The sequence below is a fragment of the Peromyscus eremicus genome, chromosome 13, assembly GCF_949786415.1.
Source record: "Peromyscus eremicus chromosome 13, PerEre_H2_v1, whole genome shotgun sequence".
NCBI lineage: Eukaryota > Metazoa > Chordata > Mammalia > Rodentia > Cricetidae > Peromyscus > Peromyscus eremicus.
In genome coordinates, this window is record NC_081429.1 from 18079813 (window position 1) to 18103553 (window position 23741).

General features: G+C 42.9%; 1 protein-coding gene across 1 annotated transcript in view; it reads right to left on the reverse strand.

Annotated features, from left to right (window-relative positions):
* The window catches only part of Fbxl17 (F-box and leucine rich repeat protein 17), a 449538-nt gene that overhangs the window by 14371 nt on the left and 411426 nt on the right, over positions 1-23741 (reverse strand). The window contains exon 8 of the mRNA XM_059277888.1: positions 6924-7066. Within this exon, the coding sequence (XP_059133871.1) occupies positions 6924-7066 (143 nt within the window). The remainder of the gene's footprint in view (positions 1-6923; positions 7067-23741) is intronic.

Here is a 23741-nt window from a genome sequence, read left to right on the forward strand (position 1 = left end):
TTAAAAAAATATAAAAATCACAATCCTAGAGCCTCGCTCATTCTTTCATATTATTGCTGAAGCCAAATCGAAGATCCAAGGTGAATACTGACTGCGAAGCCACGACGGCGTGGTGGTATGCCTTCAGGCAAACACAGCACAACGTCTCCTGACCTTACAGCATTTGAGGGGTGGAGTGGGGGGCTGCAGACTCTCCTTCACAGCCTCTGGAAAGTACGCTAACATTTTCATGATATATCAAACCCTAGCACATCTTACAAGTTCCTACCAGAAGTCCATCTTCCTCAAGAAGCAAACCCTAGTCTTATTCTGGATCCCGACTGGCTTTTGGTTGGCAGGTCTTTACCCTGCTCAAAACAAAGCGAAGCAAATATAAAACGAAGTGGTCCTCGAGGTTCTGCCTTCCTGTTTCCTTTTAATGAAACAGAATCCTGACGGCTGCAAACAGATTCTATTATGTTAAAAATACTGCTGCATGTATCTCGGGAGACTGGTTTTCCTTTCATCAGATCTTAGCATGCAGCCATGCACGCCTTTAGTCCCAGCACTCAGGAGGCAGAGGCAGGAGGATCTCTGAGTTCTAGAGTTCAAGGCCAGCCTGGTCTACAGAATGAGTTCCAGGACAGCCAGGGCTACACGGAGAAACCCTGTCTCGAAAAATAAACAAACAAACAAACAAAAAAATCTTAGCATGTGAATTTATATTCAGAGCTAGAAAATTATGACCCTGCTAGGGCCGGTGATGAATTTGTCAGATAAAAGATTCCAAAGTAGGTGTGCACACAAAAATAAGAACAATAATGAACTAATGATAACCAAAACAAACATTTATTGTTTATAGTGAACCTGACTTTGTGCTCAGTGGTTTGCTCATTTCAATTACTCTTGTGATGACCCCCTGGGGCACAAGTTATTATTATCGTCCTGTTTCAGGTCACTCTCAGGCGAGTCCAAGGTTTGAGATTAAGTTCTGTAAGGTCCTAGAGGTGGTAAAAAGCCAGCAGCGTGGCATGGTGCTGATCAATTCTGCCCGTTCCATGGGGGTCCACACCAGTGTTTCCTGACTTAATAGCTGGACTCCGGGCACGAGTATCAGTTACATTCGGAAGCGGAGGTAAATAGGACGGGAAGAAATGGAGATGGGGACACTTGACTACAATGAGGCTGAGAGGTAACCTCTGAATTTCAGCCGAAGGCTTCTCCCTGTTCAATTACCGGGGCTGACGAGGAGAGGGCTGTAAAAACGTGTTCTAAAGTGCTCCTGTGCGAAAATCACCTGCATAACTGTTTCATCAGCAGAAGAAAGACGCTGATGCTTCCAGGGAAGGCTGTGCTCAGAGTGTGGCTCCCTGTCGCCTCCACTTCCGCCACTTCTCATCGTCCCTTTCTTCCCGAACACAAGGCTGGCTGTGCAGTAACAGGTCTCTCAAGACACAGGTCACACAGCTGAGGTCAGTCAGGCCACTCCTGCCTCCGGAGAGCAGACAGTGAAGTTTTTCAATGTATTTTTTTTTTTTTCAACAGGGCATTAATTTTAAATTTTAAATGTTGGCTAAGGGCGATCTGAATCCAGCTGTGCATCCGTGGGGGGATTAGGAGAGCCCTGCAGGTAGTCAACTTTGTTTCATGGCTGAATTGCTACCAAAACAGCCCTGGACACAGTCCTCACAAATTATTTTTCCCTTAAACTGATTTTTCCAGTTAGTTCTATGTATTAGTTACAGAACGGTCTATTATTTTCCCCAGAGGGCTTTCCTGCTCACAATTCCTAAACAAGCTACTAAAAACCCCATTTTTTTTTCCCACAGAAATATTTTGGTTGTTGAGGCCTTCTCTTCCCATAATTACCTTCTGAGAAAAGCAGTTCAGTGGTCAGATTTTCCTGACTATTTTTACATTAAATTGGGCACACAGACCTGGGCCCTCGGTATCTTAATACTGAAAGCAGAGTTCTGGCTGATTGGTTCCCATGATTTGTTTTCCCATTAACCACCTCTTTGTCATTTAAATACGAATGCCATGTGAGAACCAGACTTCTTACATCCTAGAGGACATATTATAGCCAGCAACCTTTATTGAAATAAATCACTCATTTTGCTCTTCTAATTTCAAGAATTGTGGCGGATGAGGAAGACGGTCTCGGGAAGTGAACGTTAATAAGAAATGAATTCCTTTGACTATTTTCACGCCGTGGACCAATCACAGCCAGCCTCCACTGGGCCCCTGGCCTGAAGGCAGCTGGGTAATCAATAGATCCCACAAAGGCAGCTCTCCTCCCCCAGCAGCCTCTGATCTTTTCTTGGTGGACTCTTCCCGCGTGTGTGACTCTAATTTATGTCAACCAGAAATCAAAGAGATTCCAAGAGGCTTTGGTCACAGGACACTGGAGTGGACCTTTCACAATCTATTAATGTCTAGTCCTTGAGGAGCAGGGCCCACAGAGCCTTCCAGACACACCTCCACTGGCCAACCAGAGGGCAATAGTGGATGGAAGGCAGCTCCCGCTTAATGGTGGTGGGTGGAGGGCAAGGCAGCGTGGCCTGAGGTATAAACTGGGGTGCGTTTTCTCCTAGTCCATAACTCTGCAGGAACATAAGAACTAAGCATTTTAAGTGAAGGCTTTGCCAAGACTGGCTCCCTCAATAACGCTCTTTAATGATACCCCAGACGCTGGCATTTTCAAATCAAATGAACAGTGTGTAAAATTAGTTCTGCATGAAGTTAAAAAAAAATAGAAAGTGAAAGGGAGCTTTTAAAAGCTCCAGCATTTCTCCATCCAACTGCTTTTCACAAGGGTTTGGCATTTGAGAATTGCTACGTTTATGATGTTATTCACTGCTCATAATTCAGGCCTGTGTCTCCAAACTTTGGTATTAACACACACTGCAGAGGTTTCCCAAGCCAGCCAAGTTGCCTCTGGCGAGGTCTCCTTTTCCAGCCAATGCCATTCCATTGTGCCCCCTCTCTTCTCATCAACCTTGTTACCCCAAACCTTTTTCATTAACCTTGAACGCTGCATTTCCATTTGCCCTACAGCTTTCTCGTGCATTTTTCTCTTTCCGTCTTGTTTTCTATCCAAATTGCCTTGTAAGAATTGAGGAAAATATCCTAAGAAACAGATCTAGAGAGTCTAGAATTCACTGAAGTCGGGAAAACAAGTTCTACGAACAACGTCACCACTGACTGTTTGTAGTTGTGGAAGCTAGAGTAAACACACTGCTTTCTATTACAGTCCCATTGACTACCTAAGTATTTTTAACTAAGTCACTAAATAAATGTGAGTCAAAGCGATAGGTGATTTCAGGTCAACTCTAATTCCCAAGGTCAAGTAAGCCTTTGAACAGCTTCGAAGAGCATAAGCTCCCCCCAATTCATCAAAGCAGCCTCACACAGCATTTCCTTCTCTTGGTTTTTACAATGCATTAAAGTTTAGGAGATTATGTGGCGTCAGCTTCAAACCCTTTTAACATGCTTATCCAGGCAGCCATCGGAAAAGCTACTCAGAGACTTCTTAATGCACTTCCTAACTTTACAGCTGCGTAGGGAAGGCTCCAGTTGTCGGGGGTGGGGGGTGGGGGGGGGTGGGGGGGTGCTGCAGGACTCCTTCCCAGGCCTCAGCAATGCTGCAGCCAAACAAATTTACTGCAGATTTACTTAGACATTGATAATCCGTGTACATGCTTTTTCAGCTGCAAAGAATATGTTTAATGTTTCGCATCTGGGGGTAGGGGAGGAGACAGACACAGAGAGAGATGGAGATTTTCCTACAACAAATAAAAGGCGTTTTGTTATTATTCTTTTAACTTCTTTGAAGCAGAAGTGGGGAAAAGTACCAGTTTGGTAAAAATATAGCCTCCAAATTAAATATAAGTAGCCCCAAAAGAAACTTACATGTGAAAGAAAATGCAACTAGAATCTACCACTTTCTTTCCTTGAGACAGAGTCTCACTATGTAGCCCTGGATTGCCTGGAACCATCTATGCCTCTGTCTTTCTTTCTGCCCCGCGCCCCCCCCCACCGCCCCCCCCCCCCAGTTCTGGGATTAAAGAAATTCACCTCCACACCCAGCTGACTTCATGGTTTCTAAGGACCAGAGAACTTCAGAACATGACTGGAGAGGCATACAAACACACAGACATGTCTCTCCCCAGCTCAGGGATCCTGCTGCCCACATTACTGGCCAGGTGGCTAATTGTGTAGATGATGAAGTCTCTTGGCCCTTGGCTGGCTCCAGATGGTATGCCTAAGGAGGTGGGGAATCTCTAACTAATGAACTTTGTTAGTGGTTAGCAGGTCTGGTTGAGCTACATCAAGATTTGGGTTGCTTCATCGGCAAGATGACCAATGCTTGGGACACATGGCAGATCTCCATACACGCCCTGGGCCCGCTTTTCCTGTTTCTTCTTTCCACTCCTGTTTGCCTTTCTTTCTTCTTGCCACTTTCTCCACCCATGTCAGAAGTCTTATATTCATACTTTCTTTACCTTTGTGCCTGAGCAGATGGACTAGGAACTTTATTCAAATGTACAGTCCATGGAGACATTTGTTTTTATCAGTGAAATGTGAAGAAAGTATGATTATTGATATATTTCTATAGAACATAAAACATTCAAGTTTTGATGAGGAAAAACCACCAAGGTTATCTTTTCCAGTCTGAGTCTATTTTATTTCCCTTTTAAATCTGCTTCCAAAATGTGGTGTGTGTGTGTGTGTGTGTGTGTGTGTGTGTGTGTGTGTTGTATTTGGAAATTCACATACCACACTATAGTACAAGTTACTATAACATTGAAAAGAACAGTAATTCAGGGTATTTTATGTATGATTGACATTATCCTAGGCATTTTATATACATTAATTTATTTAGATGCTCACAATTCTACAAGATGGGTACTAGGATAATGCTGCAGGAAGCTTTGCTCAGGATCACTCTACTATTAAGTGTGTAAGGCCACATTTGAACCCAAGCTCTGGCCCCAGAGGGCATGCCCCTTACTACGAGTTTATTTTCTTCTCTATGCAAATCTTTCTTCGGGTCTTGAGAATGTAAAGATGGATGACAGCAAACAAAATTGTATGAAATCTGAAGAGCTACTTTAGTTTGCATTTTCCATCCAACTTTCTGTTCAAGGCTTGCACTTTGTGTGTGGCTTGGAAATGTCTTCTGTTCTCATGGAAGCCTTCATGTTTGGCTCTGAGCTGACTTGAGTCTCAGGAAGCCAGACAGCAAGGCTGATCTCCTTGGGCTGGGCTGAACTGTAGCAGGCTATGGCCAGATGGCACTGGGTCAGAGGCAACACACTCTCAGAGCAGTCCTCTCAACACGGAATAGGCTGCAACCCTTAGGGACACCGCAGATTGGAACCACCTCTCTGTCTCATTTTGCACTAATTTGTGCTTTTTTTTTTTAAGTCCAGAATTCTTTAACTTAGAATCAGTAGAATGCTGCTCAGGTGTGGAATAGTCTTCCACAGTAAGAAACAAGAACATAAATGGTTGTCATTTGTATCTGAAGGGGAAGTTGATCTTCAATGTAAAAAGTATAAAAAGGGCGGGCTACACGGAGTGGTTCGAATTCGTTCACTTTGGAGTCCTTGGCTGAGACAGCATGGCTTTCTGGTGGAGGCTGAGGAGCTTGCCTGTTCCTGCTTTTTGTACCCAGAATCCTCTGCCCACTGCAGACCCTTTAACTGTAAAGTGGCAAGGTTAGCAGTAGCATTCTCTTAGCTGGCGATGAGTGTTGAGGGAGATTTGCTCCTGTGGGTCCCAGCGCTGTTGCTAAGATACAGAGCAAGTAGCTTTCCTCGCTGGGCTAAGACACAATCCAGTCTCTCGAACATACCTGGCAAAGGTCTAGAGCAGTGGAGGTTTTAAAACCTTGGAAACATCATTAGATCTATTGTCAAAAATGACAAAGCACACAAGGGATTTGGGTCATTGTTATTTTCGCCCCAGATTTGTCTACATTTAGGAAATGTAGACACATACACGCCCTTTGAGCAACACGTTTGTGTGGAATCAATTCTTGTGATAGATTTGTTCCTAATCATCACTGCAGAAGTGGCACAGACATGTAAACTGTGGTTTGCATGGTAAGCACATGGCAAGCACACCTCGAGGCACACCTTTTCAAAGCAAGCAGCCTCCTGGCCAAAGGCTGCCTCTGGCATGTTCGAAATGTCAGAATCAGACTTGAGAGACTTTGGGTGAGTACCTTCTGCAGGTGTCTGAGATTCCTGCCTCTGCCCTCTCACTTCGGCAATGCAGATACAGAACTAACTCTTTGATTTGTTAGAGGGAATTCATGGGAGCTGCAAAGGAGACAACATCTACTCAGGGCTCAGAGTCTGTACAGATGTTCCCCATTTCCTTCCCAGTCTTCAGATGTTAAGTGCAGTACCATTCTTAAACTCATGCTCAAGCCCTGACAATGGACAGCTCCGAGGAACACTGGCTGGGCCTCCGGGGCTATTTCACAGCATGTGATAGGAGAGACAATCTGATGTGCAGGGAGACACAAATTGGTTCCTTGTTGCCTCCAATGGCCAGAACACATACATGTGGAGAAGGAACGAACACATATGAAAAGCCAATCTGACACTTTACTGTTGCAGGGAATTTAAAATCTAGAATTTTATTTGTTAAACCGTATGAACAGCAGTTTGCATACAGCCTTTTAAATTCTGTTCTATGGACTTAGGAAGAGAAAGCTAAATTCTATGATGACACTGGGTGATTGCCTTCTCCCCTTTTTAAGTACAAAAATCCATTATTAATCAGAAATACAAAAATAATTCCGGATTACTTTAGCAAACCAGGGCAAAAAATGCATGGCTAGCGGTGTGCATGGGCATGGAGGAAGAGAATGTGGCATTAAGCTAGTTACTATAGCAACTACATGCAGAAAGCAAACAAGTCCATCTTACTTTATCACATCTCATCAGCCCCAGGTATCTCAGGGATTTGCTGCTCTGTGCAATCAGGGTGGCTCCTTGATCTGTGATTTCTTTACACCATCCAACATCCACCGTCTCTATGGTCACGCTGTACCGCCCAATGGCGATCAGGGCTGCCGGGAGGAAGAGAGAGAGAGAGTGTTATGTGCGCAGTGGAAGGGGCCTACCCCCAGCCAACGATGACTGCTGAGCTCATCTCCTCACTGAACTTGTTCCTGAAATGCTGTGTGCAAATGAATGTTTTATAAACGAAATTAAATTTGAAATGCTTTAGGAAAGCTTGCCCTATGACAAACCCTTGTGTGCAGTGAATAATCAATCCATAATTTCCCTTTCATGAAACACAATCTTTTATCAGTTTACTCACTTCAAGGTTACCTATACTTCAAGCATTCATATTTGCAGGAGAAATAAATACCAGTAAATTATAGATGGAGCACTATAAAGGCCCAGGTGCTATCAAAATTGCATTCAAGGTAACTCTAATACTTTTTAAAAGAAAACACACACACACACACACACACACACACACACACACACACACACACACCACATAAACACCATTTTGAGGTGTGCTATATTACATGCAAATTTCTTTATGAATCAGTATGATTTTTTCCATCTGTTCACAACCTGTAAAATGTAAGAGCATATAATACTTTTCACATTAGTTCTTCTTGGGGCTGTTGGGAATTAAGAGTACATTATACATATAGTTTAATTTAATTGGTGCCAGGCTAGAGTACAGTAATGGGAATGTATTTGTTATGGCAAATTTCCTTTCCGTATCAGAAATCTTTCTATTAATATATAAAAAGAGCCTGCCCTCTGAAAACCATGCCGTTATCTCTGGTGTTCTTGATTCTTTACCACTGCACCACTACTAAATGCCCATGCTAGAGTCTCAGATGTACTTTAGTCAACCCTGCAAAGCTCCCCAACCCATCATTCTGCTGGAGCCACCAATCAGCAAACGGGGCTCCTCTTCTCCAGGGACTGGTGTGTGTTTGGATAGGTGAGCACGGCTCTAACATTTATGAAGCATAAAAAACAGATTTTAAGACCTGCAGCCAGAGTAATGTGAGGATGCATTATCGGTGAATGAAAACCCCGACGGCAGTGCCACAGACATTAAAAGGGAAAGAGCAATTGTTTGCCAGTTATTTCCTTATTATGATGACATGGTTTGATTTCTGGAACCATAGAGGTGGGAGGTATTCTCCAAACTGTGCTGACTACATTTAGAAAGGCAGAATACATTTCTCATGTAAATAAATAAAACCCGGGAAACACCACTTGTCAAAACTCTGAAAACCATCTCAGTGATTTTTTTAAAAAGCTATTATACTCATACCCAAGGGATCCTGCAATAAAGTACTTAGAGGAAGCCAATGTTCATAGAACAACAATCATGATCCCAGTGTTTTCAATTAAAAATACCATAGAGATTTTTCTTAAGTTCCTCATAACACCAGTATTCATTAACACTTTTAAACTGTTTGCATGCATGTAACAGTAGTAGTAGTAGAAACAATATCCCAAGTTATTCCCACTGCTGTCTCCGACTTAAGAAAAACTGTTCCAACATGGGCCATGGTCCCACAGGGGGTCACTGGAACCATGCTTTGCTGAGCCAGCCCCGCCTTTCATCGGCCCTGGGATAGCTGGCCGTGCCCCTCAGGGGAAAGCTGTCCCCCACTTGGGAAAGATGCCCCGCCCCTCACCACAGGCGTGTAGTCTATCTCACCTAGGCAGCACACTAAAGCTGACTGACCCTGTGGTTAGGGACACAGGTCTGAGGGTGTGACAGCAGGAGAGTTGACCCCCCCATGCTCCCCCCTCTGCCTCTTGGTATCTGTGGCAGGTGAGATATCTAGCCCCAGGGTCATCAGAATGAGAGAACTCACCCTGCCCCACACCAGCTACAGCACAGAGGAGAGCGGGCCCTGCACCCCACATTGGCAGCACACTAGAGCTGACCCTGGTTGTTGGGAGCCCAGGTGAGCCATCCCTGAGAGCAGGAGAGCAGGAGAGCTGACCCCACCCTCGCATGCCCCTACAGGAATCGGAGAGAGGGCTCTGCACCTCTCCTGGGCAAAACAGCAGAACTGGCCCTAGTGATGTGAGTGTGGGTGACCCGGACCTGAGGATCTGAGAGCAGGAAAACTGACCCCCCACCCCTGCTCCTTGCTGCAGGCTGCATTGGGTGAGCTAGCTGAGGCTGTGTTGGAGAGCTCTCCTAGGTAGTGATGATGAGGGAAAGCTGGCGGGCTGACCAACCCAGCTACCACCCAGGTCTAGAAACAGGGCTATGAGTTGTCACACTCCAGCGTCCACTTCATCAAGGAACTGTTGGAGCATGTGAAGGGGATGAACCTACAGATCCAAAACAGCAGGATCTCCATGACACAGGACAACAACTGGAGGTCCAAGAGGAGCCCCAGTGAGAGCCCGGTGAGAGTCCTATAGCAGAAGCCAGCGGCCTCCAGCCAGACCAATGACTCCAATGACTCTTGGCAATGAACAATTGAAAGTAAAGATGAATGGACTAAAGGGTAACTGTGCGACTCAATGGCAAATGCTACAGCTTCCACGTGGAGATTCTTCTGTCTGTCTGTCTGTCTCTCTCTCTCTCTCTTTTTTTATTATGTTTGGTCTTTGGTTTTTCTTTTAAATTTTTTTTGGGGGGGAGGGGGAAAGTTGCAAGGGCAGAGGGCAGATGTGACGGGATGGGGAGATAAATGGGATCGGCATGCATGATGTGAAATCCACAAAGAACCAATAAAAATTAAAAGAATTTAAAAAAAGAAAGAAAACTGTTCTTTTCTCTGGTATCGGCCTCTCTCTCACTGGTTAACAATATCCTGAAGATCTCCTATGCTAAAGGAAGCAGGAGATGCACAAATGAAATTCCTTCCAGAACAAAGTATTCCGACTGTGGTGTTTAGACAATGAAAAGGCAGAACTTGCAGGAAGGCCCGAGGTCAGCAGATTGTGAGCAGCTGGAGACTTAAGGCTAGAGCACCAGAGTCCTGAACCGTCCAGAAAAAGGTAACTCAACTGACACGGGCACTCTCCCAGGCTGCCATACAAGCAAATGAAGGGGCAACAGTAGCTGCGGACCTGGTTCCAGAGTCACTTGTGTCTGGAGTTTTCCTTTGCTTTATCTCCCTTGTCCAAATTAAATTATATAATAACGGCAGCAACTGCAGGCAAATAGGGGCATTTAGTTTGGGTTTTGGTCTTGCTCTTGCTCTGTTCACTGAAGGCAGGCTTCAACTTTATTATTCTGACAATAGCTAATTTCTTCAGCAAAACTCATGAATGCTAAAGCATTTCTACCAACAACATATAGGCTACTTTCCATAAGTCAGGTTCTGGACTAGGATTTCTGGCTAAGTATCTGATTTAACCTTCACAATAAGCCTGTGGAGTCTCTTATTACCACCTCAAAGATCAGCAAATCAAGTCAGATAGAGATTGAATAACTTTCATAATGTTGAAAAACAGTAAAGGTGGGAACAAGATTTTAAGATGGGAGCCAGCACCTAGTCCTGTCTACTAATCAGATCTACACATTAGAACCACAGGGCATGGCATCATTCTAACAGGCTACATCCTATCAGAATGGTGGAGGAACTACTGTGTGACTTACTGAGCCTAGGGGCTGGGGATAAAGACGTTCACGGAGCTCAAGGCTGCTTGAGTGGACTCGAGGGTGAGGCTGAGTAGAAAAGTACAGCCAAGTAAGCAGTCACAATATCATGCTAATTCTCCATCTCTTTCTATTCCCGCTTCTTTCTCGTTTTCCAGATCTCAAGTGATCAGAATCATCACCCAGCTCTTTATTCCACCTGGAAATAGCACTTACTTCTTTTTTTTTTTTTTGGTTTTTCGAGACAGGGTTTTTCTGTGTAGCTTTGCACCTGTCCTGGATCTCGCTCTGTAGACCAGGCTGGCCTCGAACTCACAAAGATCCGCCTGCCTCTGCCTCCCGAGTGCTGGGATTAAAGGCGTGTGCCACCACCGCCCAGCAGCATTTACTTCTTTAATGGCCTATGTCTCACATTAAGAGTACCGGCTTGCTATGAGGGCAGTATGTCTGGTACCCAGCACATGCCTGGTACAGAGTGGATTCTTAAACATGCTATAAATATGCAAGTGACCACTGCCCCTGCCCTCATTGTGGGAGGATGACATAGAAGCCTTCAGAGAAGAGGTAAGCCCGGTCTCGAAGGACTACCCAGAATTCTCCGAGGAAGCAAAGGCAGGCGCAAGGGCAAGTCTGTTGGATGGGGAAACAGCCTATTCAAAGGTTGAGAGATGAAAAGGGACTCTGTGGCTGACGGGTAAACAAACTCAAAGAAGTGGCAAGAGTCACTGAAGAAATAGTCCATGAACAATGGTGGACGCTGGGGCAAGACACAAAGCATGCAGAGCAGAGTCCTCGGCAGCACGGAGCTAGTCTAGAAGATACAGTTTAAAGCAAACAAATGTGGAAGTCAATCTAATTCTAAACTGTGACAAGTATTCTCCAGGGAGCGGACTGATCACGATAGGATGCATGTGTTGTTGGGTACCAGCTGGACCTAAGATGTTCCTAATGGAATTCTCCTTAATCCCTCCTGCAGCCTTGCAGAACAATGAGCATTTTAGAGGAAAAGAACTCATGCTAAGAAGTTCACAAAGGCCAGCTCTAACAAAGGGGTGCAACTGCTTCCCAGGCTGAGGTCAGTTACATCTGGATGGGATGGAGACTGAGCCTGCGACACTCCTCAAGACCTAAATATTATAGCTTATGGATGGCCAAGTATTTAGTCTGTGTTGATGGCACTGGCTTAATGGGAAATTTTGATTACAAAACATATATAAAATAATTTATCTCTCTTGAAATCTATGGCGCCTCTGGCAACTTCTTCATTGTGTTCCTGAGCTAGCTGTGAAAATGTAATCTAAAATAACGTCGGTTTCACCTCTAGCTACTCTATTTAGTAGATGCCTGACCTCCGGGTGATAGTTAACTTTTGTGAGACACAGCTTCTTCATCCAGATAATAGGGATATTGACTGTATGTCTCACCCACTTCACAGGTTCAAATGAGAGAATGCATGTAAGGGACTTTTTGCTACATAAATGTCATAGTTTGTTTGGTGTTTCCGCAAACCACACTAGGGAGCAGCTGATATAAAATAGAAAGGTCTGACCCGGGCCTGCTGGTGCAGGTCTGAAAGGCAAGCTACCTGCGAGGCTTAGACAGGAAGGTCATAAGCTAAACTGGCCTGGCTACATGGTCCAGGGCTAGCCTGGACAACTTCAGAAGGATCTATCTCAAAACTGGAAAGGTTGGGGTACAGCTTGGTGACAATGCATTTGCCTGGCGTGAATGAGGCTCTGGGTTCTAGCTCCTTGTACCACAAAATAAAACCACTTTAAGAGGTTAGGCAAAGGAACAGCTCTGAGTGTTCACTGTGGGAGTGTTCAGGCACCCCATCATCGCAAAGTCCTTGAACGGCACACTCTCCACTGGTGACCATGATGTGTAAATTACACCTGTGTTCATAGGCCTGTGACTGTAAATATGTGACTGCTACTTACATCGGGGCTGGTGACATACTATAACAGTATTTATAAACATTGAAAAAATATTCAACACTAACTGCTAATTCTAAGGAAAATTCGATATACTTTTTTAATGTGCTGAATGCAATTAATGAAGAAAGTTACATTCTAAAGAACTTTACACAAATAAATGAGAATTGTTCAGTAATTTCTATGTTGATAAAGAGTAAACATGAACCTACTAGCAGACATTTCCAGAGACACAGAGACAGCAGACAGGACTGCAAGACTGAAGGACATATGCACTGAATTTTGACGAAGAAATTCCACTTCGAGGGTTTACCTTGAAAATACAGTTCTAATAATATCAAACTACATATGAATTTATTTATTGGTACATTGACTGGAACTTAAAAACAGGAAACAACCTACGTGCTTATATATAAGAAAGTGATGGAAGAAACTGTGATACCCCACAGTAATTAATACTGAAAGACAGAAAAAAATAGACAGGGGGCTAATGCATACTGGTTTCTCGATATTTAAGTGGAAAAAAAGAAAAGTATAAAACAATATATATGTGTGCTACCATCTTTCATACACTAGAAAGGAAAGGAAACACAGAAATCTGTTTATTTGTGTAATGTGACAAGTCGTGGTAGAAAGTGAGAAGAATCTGAGATGTAGGGTGGGGGATGAGGCAGGGAGGCCACAGCCTTTTTTTAATTTTTTTGCTTTTGGTTTTTTCCAAACAGGGTTTCTCTGTGTAGCCCTGGCTGTTCTGTAACTTGCACTGTAGACCAGGCTGGCCTCGTACTTAGAGATCTGCCTGCCTCTGCCTCCCAAGTGCTGGGACTAAAGGCGTGCACCACCACTGCCCAGCAACTACCTCTTTTTGTAGCTTTGATTTTCTGAATTATCGTAGTGCTTTACATCATTTCCAAAATAAAAATCAATGTGGAGAACTCAGAGAGGAATACCATCACAAATGAATCCAATTGTTCTGAAAATGAACAGCATAACCCAGGTGAATTACGCAGCTACAATAAATGGGATGAGAGTTACATACTTTATAAATATATATTATATAAATATATATTATATAAATATATATATAATATTATATTATTATATAAGAAATAATTTGGTTTGGAAACAACATTTTGATTGGATATTAAGACTATGAGCTAGCAATTCAGTAACTACTTTTTGTGTGATCTCGGACGGTAGATTATGGCAGGCAGTCTTTTCACTGTTAAAGGAGTTACAAATAAGGACAGCTGGAGGATGTTTATAATGAACCTCCTTGTAGTGTAGAGGAGTCCGAGTTATTAGAATGAACTCAAGTTTTCAGAACAGATAATAAACATGGTGGATGAGGCTGCCTGGCTTAGCAAACATGCACACATCCTTGGCACTTCTTGCTGAGAGGGATTAGGAGCACTTGCTGTTGTCTAAATACTATCCATCAATAAAAGGAATCGGCTTCCTAGAGAAGTGATTTCTTACAAAAAGAACTAGAGAAAACCAAGTGTGGAACATCTTATGATGTCAGAAAAAAATGGAATTTAAAAAAGAATGCAGTTACATCAAAAGGATAAAGCATCTAATTAGAGAGAACGCCAATGGTCAAAGCTGGAACAAGTTGACCACAAAAATAAATACAATGGTGTTGACTAACAATTCATACAAAATATATCTATAAATCCACACAGATATAAACAGATAAATAAATAGGCATGAACGAACAGGCCGTCCATACAGAAGAATTGCATTTAAATAATGTAAATCAATGAGAGAAATAAAGAAATATTATTAGGCAAAGACTATGGCAATAATTATAGGCATGATAGACCAATAGACGCACAAACCAGTTATTTACACTGTAAAAGGAAAAATACGGGACTCAGGGGGTCCTCATTTACCAACGGAAAAAACTAACTTTGCAGTGGGTAGATCCAGAAGACACAGCCTTAAACCACGGTCAGTGTTAACTACACATAACATTCCCACACACTTGTGTATCCTGATCAGTGTTAACTATACATAACAGACACACACACATACACACGTGTCTCCTGGTCATTTCTGCAGTTTTCCTGATAACCTAATCAATCTCCATCTCATCATAAGAAGACATCACATCATCACACCGTGGACCGGTGAGATAGCTCAGCAAGCCAAGGGGCTTGCTTTGTGACCCTGGTGATCTGAATTTCATTCCTGGAAGCCATGGAAAGGTGACAACAAAGAACCAACCCCACAAGGCCGCCCTCCTCCATCCACATGTGTGCTGTGGATGCACATCGACACACACATCACACAGTAACAATTAACATTCATAATAATGAAATCAACAAGAGTAAGCATCCCATTCAGAGAATCCCTAATGAGAAATGTTTCACAAATTAACTCACCAGAACTTGTCTAAAGGGTCGGGGGGCGGTAGAAATCAAACTCCAAACAAAGAAACAACAAAAGTGAGCGCCTGGCCACAAACCAGAGGAGACTCAAGATTATACGACAACTAAATATAATGCAGAGTAGGAGACTGGATCCTGGGCCAGACATGGAGATTAGCTTTAAAAATAGCAAGACTGTGGCTAGAGACATGGCTCAGTAGTTAAGAGTGCTGGCTGTTCTTCCTGAGGACCGGGGTTCGATTCCCAGCACTCACATGGCAGCTCACAACTGTCTGTGACTATAGCTCCAGGTATCTGACACCCTTATGCAGACATACATGCAAGGAAAACACCAATACACATAAAATAAAGATAAATAAATCATTTTAAAAAACAACCAGTAACATTTAGATAAGTTTAGTTAATATCATTTTTTCAACATTAATTCTCCAGTTTTGATAATTTTACAGCAGCTATATCTGTTGTCAATATTAGGGATATCTGGGTGAATACAGCATGTGATTTCTACTATTGTTTTTAAGGTTTTTGCAAAATTAGCGTTTGTTTCAAAATAATAACTTAAAGCATGGACAAATGCACAAAAGATGACAAATGAATGAACTAAGCTGAGAACTAAAATTTTCTAAGTGAAACGATCTGATATATAAATGTTAGGACTAAAAATACATCTTCCCTCCTGGGAGGAGGGTGAGTCATACCAGCACGTTAACGAGGACCCTGCAGATGCTACATATCCTTCTTAGCTCTCTCTCCCGCCACAGAGCTGGGCGCTTCTAATAAAATCAGAAATGCCCTCATGCTTGAAAGGATAGGGGTTAAAATTTAACAGCAGGATTAACGTCTTTCATGTAATACTTGGATGAAAGCCATTTGTAAAGAAATTTCTTGGCACACTTACAAAGAGATAAATATGAGAAAGTGCCCGTCTCTGTGGAAGCCACACAGGCTACAAAAACAAAGAAATGACACTTTCAGAGACATTTGTTGTTGTGTTGACGGTCCCTGAGAAGACTCCCCCACCCACAGGGACTACACTTCACCCTGGCTGCTCTGCTCAGGAGAATCACGGGCTCCTACTCAAAGCACAGATGCCCAAGTGCCACCCCTGGAGGGTCCGATTTAGAAGTTGTAACAGCTCCTTGGATCCTGGTATGCAGCTGAGGGCTGAGATGCACTGGACGGACTGACCTACAACTCTGGCAAAGTCAGTCAACTAAAAACAAAGCACTCACTTTGACGGCTATAAATAACACCCATGTTCTGACACATTAAAACAATGTGTCCTCTCACACACACAGCAGCTACTTGTTTACGAACAACACTTTCTAATATCCTTGTGCCTTGTCCTTTTGATTCGCCACCATAGTCTTAGTATAATGTAGTTTAGCAGATGCTGACTGCACGCTAGGACAAGTTTTTCTGATTCTGTTTTTTGTAAATATATGTATTTCTCATTTCCTTGCATTTACTTTCAAACACAGCACATAGCAGGGCTTTCTGCGTCTTAAAATTGCTTATCAATGCACCCGTCTCCCCTCAAGTACATTGTGAACACTTTGGTGCACTGAATTTGGACTATACTCTTACTTGGGAACTCTGAATCTCTGAAAATAAAATTTGAAAACTTCAATTATTTTTCATAGCTATAAAGCAAATGCAGAAAGCCGCACATGAGGAACAGCATGGCAGCCCCACTCGCCAAACCCAGGCCTGTCAGTCTCCCTTCCCCAGCAGGGAGAAGGTTCATCCTGACTTCCAATCATGGACTGGCCACTTTAAGAATTTATATAAACAGAATTAGACAACAGAGCGCATTCTGGCTTTTTAGCTGTTCGTTATGTTCGTGCGGTACAGTCACATAGTTGTTTATGCTGGTAGGATGAAATGTTCATTCTCAGTGCTGTATGGTACTCCATTCAGGTGGTTTACAGGGTGTTGGGGCTATTATGGGCAGTGCAGCTGTGGACATCAGCATTTACGTGTTTCTGCGGACATACGTTTCCACTTCTCTTGGGAAATGCACACACAGGGATGGAATCCCTAGCTAAGTGGCTTCCAGTGTTGCCACACCACTTCGCATTCCCGCCAGTGTGTGTAACGGTTCCAGTCTGTTCACACTGTTGACACTACTTAATAAATGTGCCTGACAATAGCACTCCAGTGGGCATGTGGTGGGGGTGGGTTTTAACTGTCATTTCCCAGGGAGGAACGATTTTGTGCATCTCTTCACGATATCGTACATTTTTGTTTTTAAATCCTGTAATAAATACACATAGGTATCAATTAGGTTAAATAAAAAGAAGGGAAGGTAGATGGTAACTTTTAAATTATTAGGCTACATAAAAGAATAATCTTCTAAGGAAGAAATAATTTCCAATGTAATGAAGTTGCTGGTAAACAGACTTTTTCTGCTTTCAGAAACAGGAATCTTAAAACAGGCAAGTTAAAGAGGAGGGTGATAAAGGATGTAGAGGACACTCCAAAGATGTGGAATATGCTTCAGTTAGGGACCTGGGATCTTTGCAAATCAAGTACAAAATCCACATAATAAGACAAACTGCCAGACAATTGTGGCTAACACTAGAATCTGAAAACAAAATTGTCTCCTATTTTAACGATGCTGCACCTCAGGCCATCAATTTTACATCGCTCTGTACAGAGCTCAGAGCAGCAGTATGCAAGCCTGGATCACACAGGGCAAGCCTGCTGTGACCTCTGACTTCTCTGGCAAGGCATTCTCCTGTCCTTCACGTCCCGAGACGGAGATGCAAGCATTATTGATAGGTTGCATCTACTTCCTTTCCTTTCAGGTAAACAAGCTGGTAAAAAGAATAAGTTCAAGTGAAGATTTTTCTTTAAAAAAGGAAGTTGTTTAATGCATGAGAGCAAGGATTAGTGCTGTATTTTAACCCACGTACATACACTGTTTCCCAGGCAGAAACACACAAATATGGCGGCACATGTAGAAACTATTCCTATATACCTGACTCCCAGAATGGGCTAAGAGAGGGGTGTATTTAGAGTCAACCTGATACCCTGCTCTGAGTTCCAGTGGTGGCATGTCTTGTACAATCAACCTTTGAGAGGATCTCTCAGCTCCCCTGACAATCCTCTTATTACATTTTAGAATTCAAAATGAAGAAGAAGAAGAAGAAAAAAAAAGTTACCACTCTAACATTAGCAGAGACTATAAAATCCCTGGTTCAATAATTCTGCATAAATACATATATCAAAGAATTACATATTCTTTTCAAAATCTTGACATTATATGAGATTTCTTCACTTTATGAGAAGTGAATTCAGGCTTAGGGTATGTTAATTCACTAATGTGGAGAAGAACATTAATGTCTGCTTACCTTTCTGAACTGAATTTTCCAGACTGACCCTAAAGACAGTGGGCGTGAGCTACAAACATCTGTGTGAGCCCATGTGAGCAGAGTAGGATGAGCAGGCACAGAGGCTGGTGGAGACACACACGTCAGGCAAGCCAGCACACACTAGGGGTTTCCTGAAGTAGAGGCAGAGGAAAAGCAGAGTGGACACACTCCCTTGTTTCTTTCAACAGATTCTGAGTGCCTACTATGTGCCAGATATTGTTTTAGGGGCTACGAATAAGGGGTCAATTTCCTGCCTTACTAAAGCTTCCATTAAATTATGTAGAATATATCATTTGTCATGTGGTGATTCTGTTTGGGGGAAATTAAAAAGAAACCAAGGGTGGGAGTGTTCCAATGCCTCACAAAGAAATTGATATATGAGCAAAGCATGAAAGAGGAGCCTGACAGATATTTAAGAGAAAGGCATCCATGCAGGTCAGACCTCAAAGTAAGCTCATGAGACGAGAGGAAGGCTGGTCTGTTCCAGAGAGATGAGAGACCAGTTGTGATGAGATCACCAAGTTAACGAAAAGACAAAAGAGTGGGAAAAATCATCTTTCAGGTCACTTAACAGTATTGACTTTGGCTCTAAAGGAAACAGAAATCCAGTGGAATACATGTGGCAGAGGACGGATGTAATTAACCCAATTATCAAAGGCTGCTCTGGATTCTGGGCTGGGGTAAGAAGAGAAGCAGGGTCCTGAGGAGGAGGCCACTGCCATTTTCCAAGCAGGAAGTGAGAATGGATGGGCTGCATGGCAGAGATGAAGGTGAAGGGAAGGGCTGACTTCTGAACAGACTGCAAAGGTAAGAACAGGGGCATGTGCTGGCAGACTGGATGCGGGGGGTTGGGTGGGAGGAGAAAAGGAGTTTTTAAGAATGTCCAAAGAGCTGGGTATGATGGCATATACTTCTAATCTTAACTCTTCTGGAAGTGAAGTCAGGAGAATCATGAGATTGAGGCAGCCTGGGCTACACAGTGGGTTTGAAGCCAGTTTGGCCAACCTAGTGAGACCCTGTCTCAAAATAAAAGCACAGGGTTGTGGGAGAAGGCCAGTGCTGTGTGGTGTTTGCTTAGCAGGTGCAAGGCCCTATATTAATCTACAGTACTGCTAAATACATTTTAAAAATGGCCAAAAAGAAAATATCACTTAGACAAAAAAATTCTTACATGGATTTTTACCAAGCTGTTCTTTGTGTCCATGTGTGTCTAAGTGTCTTTGTGTTGCTGAGAAGACACAGGTTTCTTCTACTGCATATGAACAACGGAGTGAGAACAGGCTCAGTGGCATCAGTCCCTCACTGAGCCACATAAAGACTTTGTTTGTTAGCATTCTATAACCTGTTTATTTAAAAGTGTACATCGCAATTGCATGCACCCAGGAAGGGTTTTGTTGTCCTGCAGAGTCCGTATTCACTCTTCCATTTTTAAAATCCTAACTGGGCAGCTTTAGTACGTCCGCCAGTATGGTGACTGGAGATGCCTTTGGGGAGACGACAGGGTAATACAAAAAACACTCAACTGAATTAGGCTTTTCTGAAAAACAAAAACAAAGAAAAAGGCAGAGCTTAAAGGGTTACAGCTAAGCGGCTCACTGAGTTTACTAGAACACCAAACAAAGAGCTCTGTTGAGTGTAGAGTGCTCCAGACAAACACACTTACTTACTGGTGTCAATACTCAACCCCTCACACCATTGGGAATCACATGGTAAAAGCACGGTTGCACATCAACCAAAACTGAGCATGAAAGTGTGGCTCACCACAACCACAGCATCTGTGATGGGCTCCCCTGGAGTGTGAATTTTCCTGGTAATTTTTCCTTATGGGTATGTCTCTGCCATTAGAAAATTAAAAAAAAAAAAAAAAGAAAGAAATTCAAAGTATTTCCACTTGAGTTTTTGTGGTCTGGTGGAGAACCCGAGAAAACAGAGAGCATTACATTGTCTGTATTATCTTTGTTTCTGATTTTCTTTGGAATATTCCCATTCACCACCAGTTTACATTCTAATATGTCTGTTCGTCTATCAGTAACCCTCAAGTCCACAAGTGAAGCCTATGCATACCATTATTGGGAACCAAACTGTAAGTTTAAAAAACAAGAGGAAACATAAAAGGAATAAGAGGTTGGAAAAGAATAAACAGAGTAAGCACCAAACAGAAGCGTGTGCTGTGGCTAGGAAATGAGGTGTCCCTTCACATCTTCTTCATGGAAGGCTTCGTCCCCAGCTAGTGGCGCTGGTTTGGATGGTTCAGCCAACATCACGAGGCGGGGCCTACTTAGAAGAAATAGGTCAATGCGGTGCCTTGCTGGAGGCTGCCTTTTCCTGGACCCACACAGGTTCTCCCTGGTTCCCAGCCACCATGAGGTGAGCAGCTCCTTCTGCCACAATGCTCTCCTTCCCCACAGGCCCAGAAATGTGGCAAGCTGAATGTCTGGGGCTGAAACAGCCATGATCCCAGACCTCTTTTCCTCCTGTTTGGTCACTAATGGCAGGTCCTTTGTCATGGTCATGGAAGTCCAAACGATACAGAAAGGAAAGAAAGACCAACTGCAGAGAATATCAGTGCAGGGATCACATGACAGGATCCCAGTCCTGGATCTGCTCACGACAGTGTGTTCACCTGTGAGGATCACAGGAAAGATACACAAACACACGCTTATCCTTGCACTACCAGGGCCTGGGTCCCAGAGGTGTACCTACACAGTAATATATTTTCCCAAATGTGGAAGAGTAAGACACTCTAGGATTACTCTTGTAGGGGACACTCCAAAATCCAATAAACTCCAGAGTCTGCAAAATCTTGCCTCATTCCCTGGCCCATAATATTCGGATTCTGTGGTTAGTGAACAGGTGCTGTGTCTTTTCAATGTTTTTCTGTATCATCAAATGATTGTGGTACACAGCCAGGTTTAGAAATCACTGAGAAAAGGAGTCCAGACTGATCTGTTTAATGAGTCCCTGACATCTAGGTAGTATTTCCTTTTTGCTACTTTGCCACCATTGATTGGGACATAAACTATATAACGCTATGTAGTTTGGAAAAAGCTGACAATTGGCAACATTTACTTCCACACTGCAGTGATGAATCACATAGCCCTCTGTGCTGGGTAATTAACTATCCATTTGTATGGACTGGCTGTACCAATATAGTGCTCTTCAACAAGGAAGGAAAGGAATTTGGACAGAACATTAACAGTTGCTAATACCAAGCAAATAGAGTAAATTGGATTTATTAAAAAGAGTATCTGTGTGGATTTTTACCCACAGAGTTGATATAATTTGTCTAGCTTTCTAATTATAGCTGGGACAGAAAATGGCTGAACCCAAGGACCTCTCACGGTATCTAATAAACTCTTACTTACAGGGAGAACATTTCTCGGGTTGGAGAATGACAAATAATTTACTAAGCTTTTCCTGAAAGATAGAGAAAGGTGTCTCACCTATATCCAGCTGATGAATTAGCTTTAGCTAATAATCAGTATCATGAGACAGCAAAGAAGCAGGCTGTAATTATTCTGAAAGGAAGGAAGGAACAGATCTGATAAAGAGACTACATCAGCTAATTCCTCCTGTGGCACACTGAGCAGGAGAGGGGCTGATCTGGCCAGGAGTTTAAAGGGAGGTGGAGGTGATGGACGCTGGCAGTTTTTACCTGCCTGGGATCCACTGCTACTTTCTGGTTAAAAACAACAACAACAAACAAAAAACCCAAACCTCAGTTTCCCTTGCTTGGGTGCAGTTTGAGGGCTGCCATCCGGTTCCTGGCATGTGCCCCAAACCAGAGTTTCCAGGCTCAGGCACAGACATCTAAAGATGTCTCGCTTGATAAAATCGGAGTCCACCTGTTCTGGAGGGAGTTCCCTAAAGAGACTGTCATGGCAACCTGGAGATACTGTTTTTGTCCTTTTCAAAGCTTACCATGTTAGTTTACAATTTTTATTCTGGGGGTGTGGTGGTTTGAATAAGAATGGCCCCCTACAGGCTCATATACTTGAATGCTTAGTCACCAGGGAGTGGCACTATTTGAGAGGATTAGAAGGATTAGGAGGTGTGGCCTTGTTAGAGGAAGTGTGTCACTGGAGAGCCCATGCCAGGCCCAGTCTCTCTCTCTCTCTCTCTCATTCTCTCTCTCTCTCTCTCTCTCTCTCTCTGTGTGTGTGTCTCTGTCTCTGTGTCTCTCTCTGTGTCTCTCTCTGCTTACAGATCAGGTACAGAGCTCTTAGCTACTCCTCCAGCCCCTGCCATGTCTGCCTCCATGCTCTCCACCATCACGATAATGGATAAAACCTCTGAAATTGTAAGCGGGCCCACAGTTAAATGCTTTCTTTCATAAGAAGCATTCTTCTTTCATGGTGTCTCTTCACAGTGATACAACAGTGACTGATACAGGGGGTTACCTCATTTTTGTCAATATATTTCTTTGTTCTGGTTTTATATTGTATTTAAGTAGGTGTTATTCACTCCCAAAGAACGATAACATTTATAGGAAATTATGAGACACTTGATATTGCCCCTGCTTAGCTTCTGAAGTCAGAGTAGATCAAGTGTGTTCATAGTTCAATGGCTTCAGACACCTCAGTCGTTGTTTACAAAAGCGGAATCCCTCCCAGCATTTTCTCAGCACCTTATCCACACACACAAATCAAACAACAAACACAACCTCACTCATTGTGATTATATGTGCCTTTAAAAAATACATGACCAATTTTTGCTTTGTATTTAACCAAAACAATGAAACTGAACCACAAGAGAAAGAATTCTAGAATTTACAATGAGAGATAATTCTTTTTAAAAACCTACAGAATTAGTTCTGGCCTAGTGGTACATTCCTATAAATCCCATCACTTGGTAGGCAGAGGCAAGAGGCTCCTCAGCCTAGGCTACATAATAATCTGTCTAAAAAAGAAAGAAAGAAAAAAAAAGCTCACATAAATTAAAAGGTTAAGGAAAATATTAAATACTTGGAATGACTGTAAGCATCCTTCACGTGAACTTCAGACAGACTTCATGATGCCTCCTCAGGAAGGGTGGGGAAGCCGACCAGCTTTCCCCCTTCCCTGTACTTGTCAGCTATATTATTAGTTGAAAATTGTTGGGTTCTGATGTTCCTGTCTGCTTTTGTAATCACAATTCTTACGGCTGTTTTTCTCCGGTTCCACATTTGAGTGGACTAAATACAAAATACTTACCATAAGTTTGCCCACAACTTTAGTCCCCGGATCTTTATTTTGATTAATCCCTTGAGTGGCTAGATGATATCATTTAAAGATCTGTTCTAAAGCAAGCCTCCACATATACTCCCCAAGTTCCTGCATGTGTGAGAAAGACTGTTACCCTTATGCTTAAGCAATAACATGGCTAAATATTGCATTTGGGAGTCACGCCTATTTTTATCTTCCGAGCTTTATAAACAGGTACCCTGTGTT